This window comes from Staurois parvus, unplaced genomic scaffold (assembly GCF_062004578.1).
Source record: "Staurois parvus isolate SC_StPar_1 unplaced genomic scaffold, SC_StPar_1.0 ptg000463l, whole genome shotgun sequence".
In the NCBI taxonomy this organism is placed as follows: domain Eukaryota; kingdom Metazoa; phylum Chordata; class Amphibia; order Anura; family Ranidae; genus Staurois; species Staurois parvus.
Window position 1 is genome coordinate 371,819 of NW_028318259.1, and position 10,232 is coordinate 382,050.

Sequence of the window (10,232 nt, forward strand, 5' to 3'; positions counted from 1 at the left end):
AGGTGGAGGTAGGTGGGATACACTGGAGCTGGGCGGGACACACTGATGGAGGTAGGTGGGACACACTGGAGCTGGGTGGGGCACACTGTTGGAGGTAGGTGGGACACACTGGAGCTGGGCAGGACACACTGTTGGAGGTAGGTGGGAAACACTGGAGCTGGGCGGGACACACTGATGGAGGTAGGTGGGACACACTGGAGCTGGGTGAGGCACACTGTTGGAGGTCCTTGGGCCCCACTGGTGAAGGTGGGCAGGACCTACTGGTTCCAAGTCACCTGTGATGTCACTTTAGGACAGAGGGAACTGAAGGCTCTCTCAACAGATGGAGACACAAATGGCACAGGGAGCAGAAAGTTGGTAAGGAATGTGCTTGAGATTTTTTGTTTTGTTTTAGTGCTCTTCCAGACCTGTTGTACTGCTTGGTCCCTTTGAAAAGTAAGCTTTGGTGGATCACTTTTCAGAGGGTTGTATAGCAGTGGTTGACAGATGTTCAAGAGGTGGTACTGCTGCCTCCTGAATACATGTTTTTATTTTTAATATTTCTTTCTAATGCCAAATGGCAATTTTACATCGTGGAACCACTGTCAAACTCTGTACCTTGAGTTAAAAATGCTCCAGCTGCAAAGTGAAGTGTCCCAGCTGCAGCATGTGCACAGCTCTGTCCAGCTATTATGTCATAGTTTAGGTTGGCAGCCATAGGGGGTGGTAAAACCACAGCTCAGCTGCCTGTTTTTACCTTCCACCACAGCTACCTTCTCAAAAGAACCCTTACTTATAGTGGAGCTAAAGGGTGAGTACTCTTCTTGGGCCTTTTTCTTTGGCAGATGGGAGATGATATAATTTCTGCGCATGCGCAGGAGCCAGTCATCCCAGAATCCAGAGACCGGTCCACAGCTCAGTTAACAGAGCTGGAGAAAACAGTGAGCAGGTAGGTAGTGGCATATTTTTGCAAAAGGGACATGCAAAGGCGTATCTGCCATGAGGCAAACAAGGCATTTGCCTTGGGTGGCATTGTTCAGGGGGGCGGCACTGCCCCCAGGCAGAAGGGAACAGGGCAGGAGGGCTCAACAGGGCTCCTGTATCCTGTCCGTAGTCTATGACCCTCTCACTATGTCTGCAGTCTCTGACCATCTCCTGTACTATGTCAGCAGTCTCTGGTCATCTCCTGTACTGTGTCCGCAGTCTCTGGTCATCCCCTGTACTGTGTCCGCAGTCTCTGGTCATCTCCTGTACTGTGTCCGCAGTCTCTGGTCATCCCCTGTACTGTGTCCGCAGTCTCTGGTCATCTCCTGTAGTATGTCCGCAGTCTCTGGTCATCTCCTGTACTGTGTCCGCAGTCTCTGGTCATCCCCTGTACTGTGTCCGCAGTCTCTGGTCATCTCCTGTACTGTGTCCGCAGTCTCTGGTCATCCCCTGTACTGTGTCCGCAGTCTCTGGTCATCTCCTGTACTGTGTCCGCAGTCTCTGGTCATCCCCTGTACTGTGTCCGCAGTCTCTGGTCATCTCCTGTAGTATGTCCGCAGTCTCTGGTCATCTCCTGTACTATGTCCGCAGTCTCTGGTCATCCCCTGTACTGTGTCCACAGTCTCTGGTCATCTCCTGTACTGTGTCCGCAGTCTCTGGTCATCCCCTGTACTGTGTCCGCAGTCTCTGGTCATCTCCTGTACTATGTCTGCAGTTTCTGGTCATACCCTGTACTGTGTCCGCAGTCTCTGGTCATCTCCTGTACTATGTCCGCAGTCTCTGGTCATCTCCTGTACTATGTCTGCAGTCTCTGGTCATCTCCTGTACTGTGTCCGCAGTCTCTGGTCATCTCCTGTACTATGTCTGCAGTCTCTGGTCATCTCCTGTACTATGTCTGCAGTCTCTGGTCATCTCCTGTACTATGTCCGCAGTCTCTGGTCATCTCCTGTACTATGTCCGCAGTCTCTGGTCATCTCCTGTACTGTGTCCGCAGTCTCTGGTCATCTCCTGTACTGTGTCCGCAGTCTCTGGTCATCTCCTGTACTATGTCCGCAGTCTCTGGTCATCTCCTGTACTATGTCCGCAGTCTCTGGTCATCCCCTGTACTATGTCCGCAGTCTCTTTTCATCTCCTGTACTATGTCCGCAGTCTCTGGTCATCTCCTCTACTATGTCTGCAGTCTCTGGTTATCCCCTGTACTATGTCTGCAGTCTCTGGTCATCCCCTGTACTGTGTCCGCAGTCTCTGGTCATCTCCTGTACTATGTCCGCAGTCTCTGGTCATCTCCTCTACTATATCCGCAGTCTCTGGTCATCTCCTGTACTATGTCTGCAGTCTCTGGTCATCTCCTGTAGTGTGTCCGCAGTCTCTGGTCATCTCCTGTACTATGTCCGCAGTCTCTGGTCATCTCCTGTACTATGTCCGCAGTCTCTGGTCATCTCCTGTACTGTGTCTGCAGTCTCTGGTCATCTCCTGTATTATGTCCGCAGTCTCTGGTCATCTCCTGTACTATGTCCGCAGTCTCCGGTCATCTCCTGTACTATGTCTGCAGTCTCTGGTCATCTCCTGTACTGTGTCCGCAGTCTCTGGTCATCTCCTGTACTGTGTCTGCAGTCTCTGGTCATCTCCTGTATTATGTCCGCAGTCTCTGGTCATCTCCTGTACTGTGTCTGCAGTCTCTGGTCATCTCCTGTACTGTGTCCGCAGTCTCTGGTCATCTCCTGTACTGTGTCCGCAGTCTCTGGTCATCTCCTGTACTGTGTCCGCAGTCCCTGACCATCTCCTGTACTATGTCTGCAGTCTCTGGTCATCTCCTGTACTATGTCTGCAGTCTCTGGTCATCTCCTGTACTATGTCCGCAGTCTCTGGTCATCTCCTGTACTATGTCCGCAGTCTCTGGTCATCTCCTGTACTGTGTCCACAGTCTCTGGTCATCTCCTGTACTGTGTCCGCAGTCTCTGGTCATCTCCTGTACTATGTCCGCAGTCTCTGGTCATCTCCTGTACTATGTCCGCAGTCTCTGGTCATCCCCTGTACTATGTCCGCAGTCTCTTTTCATCTCCTGTACTATGTCCGCAGTCTCTGGTCATCTCCTCTACTATGTCTGCAGTCTCTGGTTATCCCCTGTACTATGTCTGCAGTCTCTGGTCATCTCCTGTACTATGTCCGCAGTCTCCGGTCATCTCCTGTACTATGTCTGCAGTCTCTGGTCATCTCCTGTACTGTGTCCGCAGTCTCTGGTCATCTCCTGTACTGTGTCTGCAGTCTCTGGTCATCTCCTGTATTATGTCCGCAGTCTCTGGTCATCTCCTGTACTGTGTCTGCAGTCTCTGGTCATCTCCTGTACTGTGTCCGCAGTCTCTGGTCATCTCCTGTACTGTGTCCGCAGTCTCTGGTCATCTCCTGTACTGTGTCTGCAGTCTCTGGTCATCTCCTGTATTATGTCCACAGTCTCTGGTCATCTCCTGTACTGTGTCTGCAGTCCCTGACCATCTCCTGTACTATGTCTGCAGTCTCTGGTCATCTCCTGTACTATGTCTGCAGTCTCTGGTCATCTCCTGTACTATGTCCGCAGTCTCTGGTCATCTCCTGTACTATGTCCGCAGTCTCTGGTCATCTCCTGTACTGTGTCCACAGTCTCTGGTCATCTCCTGTACTGTGTCCGCAGTCTCTGGTCATCTCCTGTACTATGTCCGCAGTCTCTGGTCATCTCCTGTACTATGTCCGCAGTCTCTGGTCATCCCCTGTACTATGTCCGCAGTCTCTTTTCATCTCCTGTACTATGTCCGCAGTCTCTGGTCATCTCCTCTACTATGTCTGCAGTCTCTGGTTATCCCCTGTACTATGTCTGCAGTCTCTGGTCATCCCCTGTACTGTGTCCGCAGTCTCTGGTCATCTCCTGTACTATATCCGCAGTCTCTGGTCATCTCCTGTACTATGTCTGCAGTCTCTGGTCATCTCCTGTAGTGTGTCCGCAGTCTCTGGTCATCTCCTGTACTATGTCCGCAGTCTCTGGTCATCTCCTGTACTATGTCCGCAGTCTCTGGTCATCTCCTGTACTGTGTCTGCAGTCTCTGGTCATCTCCTGTATTATGTCCGCAGTCTCTGGTCATCTCCTGTACTATGTCCGCAGTCTCCGGTCATCTCCTGTACTATGTCTGCAGTCTCTGGTCATCTCCTGTACTGTGTCCGCAGTCTCTGGTCATCTCCTGTACTGTGTCTGCAGTCTCTGGTCATCTCCTGTACTGTGTCTGCAGTCTCTGGTCATCTCCTGTACTGTGTCTGCAGTCTCTGGTCATCTCCTGTACTGTGTCCGCAGTCTCTGGTCATCTCCTGTACTGTGTCCGCAGTCTCTGGTCATCTCCTGTACTATGTCCACAGTCTCTGGTCATCTCCTGTACTGTGTCTGCAGTCTCTGGTCATCTCCTGTATTATGTCCACAGTCTCTGGTCATCTCCTGTACTGTGTCTGCAATCCCTGACCATCTCCTGTACTAGGTCCCCAGTTTCTGACCAACTCCTGAGGTGGAGCCTAAAGAGGAAGGGGTGGATCTTAAACAGGAAAGGGTGGGACAAATCTAGATAGGGGGGATGCCCAATTTTAGCCTTGCCTAGGGCAACACAAAACCCAAAAAAAAACAGTGCCCACAACCCAGTGGCAGGTGGCAAGCTACGCACTCCACATTTCAAGGTTTCATTCCTAGTTCTGTTGAAATGTTGACACCTATGGTTTATTTTCACGCCCACTGACACCAATCACAGAGCACATACTGGCCAGCCATGTAATGATCACTGTTACGTGAAAATGGTCCTCGGGAGAATGACAGCTCGCTGTGAACTTTTTTTTTTAGGCAAATCACAAGTCATACTCGTTCTGTATGTAGAAAATATTTTATTGTAAATTTATATTTATTACAAATTAGATGAATATTTAATTACACAGGAATAGGCATATTTATTAATATCTTCAAATCTTACACCATTGACACCAGTCTGGGGGTCCCTGTTATTAACACCCCAAAAGCATCAGAAAAGTGATGGCGGGGAGGGAGGCGCTGGTGTTAAGGGGTTAAAGGGTTTTGGGAAAACCATACGTCGGTAAGGCTGGCCATACACTATACAATTTTCTGTCCAATTTCCGCTTTCAGTTGTATCCAATCAGGCCGGTCCTTGTACTACATAGTTAAAGGTAAATCTAAAGAAAATTGGGCAGAAAATTGTAAGAAAATGGTATAGTGTATGGCCAGCCTAATAGAAAAGTCGTACAAAAATTATTTTCACATTCGATGAATGGATGAATGTCATTTGAAAATTGTCTTTTGCTTTTAACATTCGACTTTCAAATGAATGTCATTTCTGAACGATAACCGCATACACCAGCCGAAAATTTGTTTGATCCTTCCTACCCCTTCGAATTTTCTCATCTCTGCTGTCGAAAATGAACATCGATTTGATCCCACTAACGATTAGAAAATCAAACGAATGTGGTTGAAACTCCTGAACGGAAATCTATACGTGTATGGCCAGCCTAAGCATGGCTAGTGATGGGTGGATTTCCCAGGATTCATTGAATCTTGTTTGAAATTTGGAAAACTTAGGCAGGCCCAGGGGCGGACTGACCCTCTGGAAACTCGGGCACTGCCCGAGGGCCCGGGGTCAGTAGGGGGCCCCATGAGATGCCCCTGGTACCTTTTTCATAGGCTTTTTTGAGTTTGGGCAAGGACACAGGGGCCCCATGATCCCCTATTGCCCGGGGGCCCCATGAGTTGTCAGTCCACCCCTGTGCAGGCCATACATGGTTTGAATTCTGAACGATTTTTCATCCAAAAATCGGAAACGTCGTTCGCTCAGTAATCCAATGGCGCCATCAATGATTTCAAAAATCAGCCAACCTAGTCATAACGTTCACCTCATATAACAGGTGAAACTTCTGTTCCTTCCAGGTCACGGCTCATGCGCATATTTTTTCCAGAAAAACGATCGTACGATTTGACCATCTTTGAGTTAAAAATCGGTTGTTTTTCATGAATTTTCCAACATGCCCGATCACCGGAAAAGGGGAGGAACCACGAAAATCAGCCGACGCCATTGACCCCACTAACAGAGAGAAAATCAGCCGATTATTCTTAGGTCCGATCAGGGGCGGATTGACCATTTGGAAAGGGCCCGGGGTCAGTAGGGGGCCCCATGAGATGCCCCTGGTACCTTTTTCATATGCTTTTTTGAGTTTGGGCAAGGACACAGGGGCCCCATGATCCCCTATTGCCCGGGGGCCCCATGAGTTGTCAGTCCTCCCCTGGGTCCGATTTTTGACCCATGTATGGCCGGCCTAAGCATGGCTGGTGATGGGTGGATTTCCCAGGTTTCACTGAATCTTGTTTGAAATTTGGAAAACCTAAACTTCGAGGCATATCCCATTGCAGTCTATTGGGAGGGCAAATCTTGTTCATGGTTGGCCAATTTTACGGCTAATAGATGAAATAATTTCCAAAACAAGGCGAGCGAATCAGGGCTCAGCCATGGGGAACATATCCAAATGCACAAAGAATGTAGACAACCAGTGTACAACCCGGAGAGGGTCTGTTTATGTAACTTTGAGGGACACATTGAAAATACGTAAATCCTTTAAATAACATATTTGGGGATGCCCTAACCCCTTGCCCTCCCCCCCTTCCTGACCAGGCCATTTTTTGCGATAAAGCGCTGTGTTACTTTAACGGACAATTGCGCGGTCGTGCAACGATGCACCCAAAATAAATTTACGTCCTTTTTTTCCGACGAATAGAGCTTTCCTTTGGTGGTATTTTTTATTTTTTGCGCTATAAACAAAAAAAACTACAAATTTGAAAAAAAAAACAATATTATAGACTTTTTGCTATAAAACATGTCCAGTAAAAAAAATGTAAAAAATCAAATTTTGTTATAAATTTTGGCCAAAATGCATTCTGCTCCGTGTCTTTGCTAAAAAAAGATCCCAATACGTGTAAATTAATTGGTTTACGTGAAAGTTATAGCGTCTACAAATGGTGGTATAGATATCGGAATTGTTTTTCGTTTGTTTGTTTTTTTCTTTTACTAGTAATGGCAGCGATCAGTGACTTAGGCCGGCCATACATGGGTTGATTATTGAATGATTTTTCTTTCTAAAATCGGACCTAAGACTAATCGGCCGATTTTCCTTCTGTTAGTGGGGCAATGGCACCAACGAATTTTCATGGTTCCTCCTCATTTCGTTTATCGGGCATGCTGGCAAATGTGTGAAAAACTACCGATTTTTTAAATCATTGGTGGCACCATCAGATTACAGAACAAACAATGTTTTTGATTTTCGATCGAAAAATCGCTCGTAATTCCACCCAAGTATGGCCTGCTTTATAGTGGGACTGCGGGACAGGCATTCTGACACTGGGTGGCAAACTGACTTGGTGTCACTGACATCCCCAGTGACACCAATACAGTGATCAGTGCTATTAAAAAGCACTGACACTGTACTAATGGCACTGGGCAAGAAGGGGTTAACATCTGGGGGGATCAAAGGGTTAACTGTGTGCTGTGTGTGTGTGCTTTACACTGTAAGCACACTGCTTTGTATGGCTCTGCACCATGCACCATGGAATTGATTTTATTCTGCAATGGGCAGGAGCTGACAGGGGAGAGATCTGTGTTGTTTATACACAGGTCTCTCCCCACGTCGTGATACTCAGTGGGGACTCACCAGCTGAGACCCGGTGGTTGACAGCTGAGGCCGCGCATGGCCCCCTACCTGAAACTGCAAAATCACGTATATATATGTGATTTTGCACAGCCGTGCCGCTCTGTTGCTGTATTCCCACATGGAAGAGAAATATATCTGAAATATAAAATATTCTTCCCAAATATATTGCCATATATTTGAAATGCTACAATTTTGGCCATATTCAATATATTTCAAAATACATTTCAATATATATATATATATATATATATATATATATATATATATATACACATACTGTATGTTGAAATGCATTTTTATTACAAAATATATGAAAAATATTTTTCAAAATACATTTCAAATATACTGTATGTCTTTAAAAATACAAATCTACATTTTTGGAATGCATTTACAAATATATGTAAAATTATATGTTAAAATGATTTTTTTATATGTTAAAAAAAATCTGAAGAATATATTGAAGAAAATATACATGCAGTATATTTGAAGTGTGTTTTTAAAAAAATGTTTCATGTATTTTGTAATAAAAACGCATTTCATTTCAGCTTACAGTATATATATATATATATATTGAAATATATTGAATACGGCCAAAATTGTAGCATTTCAAATATATGTCGATATATTTGGGAAGAATATTTTTAAAGTATATATATTTTTTTAAATATATTTTTTTCAAATATATTCTTCAGATTTTTTAGACATATAAAAAAGTAATTTTAACATATAGTTTTACATATATTTGTAAATACATTCCAAAAATGTAAATTTGTATTTTTAAAGACATACAGTAAATTTGAAATGTATTTTGAAAAATATTTTTCAGATATTTTGTAATAAAAACACATTTCATTTCAGCTTACAGTATATATATATATATATTGAAATATATTTTGAAATATATTGAATATGGCCAAAATTGTAGCATTTCAAATATATGTCGATATATTTGGGAAGAATATTTTTAAAGCATATATATTTTTAAAAATATATTTTTTTCAAATATATTCTTCATATTTTTTTTAACATATAAAAAAGTAATTTTAACATATTGTTTTACATATATTTGTAAATACATTCCAAAAATGTAAATTTGTATTTTTAAAGACATGCAGTAAATTTGAAATGTATTTTGAAAAATATTTTTTTTATATTTTGTAATAAAAACGCATTTCAACATGCAGTATGTGTGTATATATATTTATTGAAATATATTTTGAAATATATTGAATATGGCCAAATTGCAGCATTTGAAATATATGGCAACATATTTGGGAAGAATATTTTTAAAATATATTTCAAATATGTTTTTCTTCCATATGGGTTTCTGCTATAGGGCGGCACGGAAGCGGTAAAGCTGTGTTTGGTATTACAGAACAGTACCATTTTTACAGCCAGTCTATGACAGCATGCACGATGGAATTGATTTTATTCTTTTACAGTACGTTTGGATTACATACAGCACCAACATCTCAATCTTTCATTTCAGTTTGAAAAACAAAACCCGGTAATTTCATGTAGCTCTAGCAGCACCACATGCCTTTTCATCCAATGTTAATAGGCCCTCTTTGATTGGCAGAAACAAATTGGACAGTCACCGTGTCCCCGTTCTCTCTGACGGAAAACTTCTCTTCCATTGGCCAATTTTTATCAAGCTCTCTTCTATCAAGACTTCAAGTGATACAGCAGTGTAAAATTGGCCAGGAGCAGGACATTTGTCATTATTTCTTTATTTATTGCAGGTACTTACATAGTGCCGTCAATTTACAAAGCGCTTTACGAGGGGCGACTGAAAAGTTCTCGGCCTACCCATGAAGCATTTGTCTTAGCCCAATTTTATTTTTGCTACTCATAGTACTTATCTTTGTAAGGTTCCATACCAAATTTCTCACAAATAGCTTTTTCTTGGTTTCAGTTATTGAAGACTGAAGCGCAGAAGGTCATCATTGTCTGAAAGATGGAGAAAGTGAGCAAACGTGCTGTTATCCAATACCTGCTGTCTGTCGTGTTTGTTTTCAACAGTCAACATTCTCGGGACCCACCGACTTGACACCTTGTGCATGTCCAGCACCACTGTTAAAATGTGTCCAACACGTTCCTGGGATATGCCCACTTTCTCTGCGATGAAATGTTCTGTTACACGCCTGTCTGCCGTTACGAGATCCTGGATTGCTGTGATGTTTTCCTCCGTACAGGCAGTTGCTGGCCTTCCACTGCGAGGGGCATCTTGGACAGAGGGGTCCCCCCTCTTGAATTCCACCACCCACTTTTTAATGGTGGAATAGGAAGGGGCATCCTCCCCTGATATTTCCATCATGGCCTTGTGGATGTCCAGACAAGGCCTGGACTGAGCGAAGCTAAAAGGGAGGGCCAGAATGACTGGGGTGTGCAGACGAGGCGGAGCGTGTATTTTGGGTGGGAGTATATGCAGGAAGTAAGGGGGGTGGTTACTTACATGAGTACGCAACATTGAGGGGTGGTCTTGCCAGGATTAGGAGGGGGGTTGGGTCTTGTCGGAGGTCAGTCGGAGCTTGTGCCAGCACGGGGGTGGTTTC

General features: G+C 44.4%; 1 protein-coding gene across 1 annotated transcript; it reads right to left on the reverse strand.

Annotated features, from left to right (window-relative positions):
- Positions 1 to 9,592: 9,592 nt before the first annotated feature.
- LOC149452802 (protein GVQW3-like) lies at positions 9,593 to 9,994 on the reverse strand. The gene has a single exon (XM_089688944.1). It carries the CDS (start codon positions 9,992 to 9,994, stop codon positions 9,593 to 9,595), a length of 402 nt encoding a protein of 133 aa, XP_089545070.1.
- Positions 9,995 to 10,232: the final 238 nt, after the last annotated feature.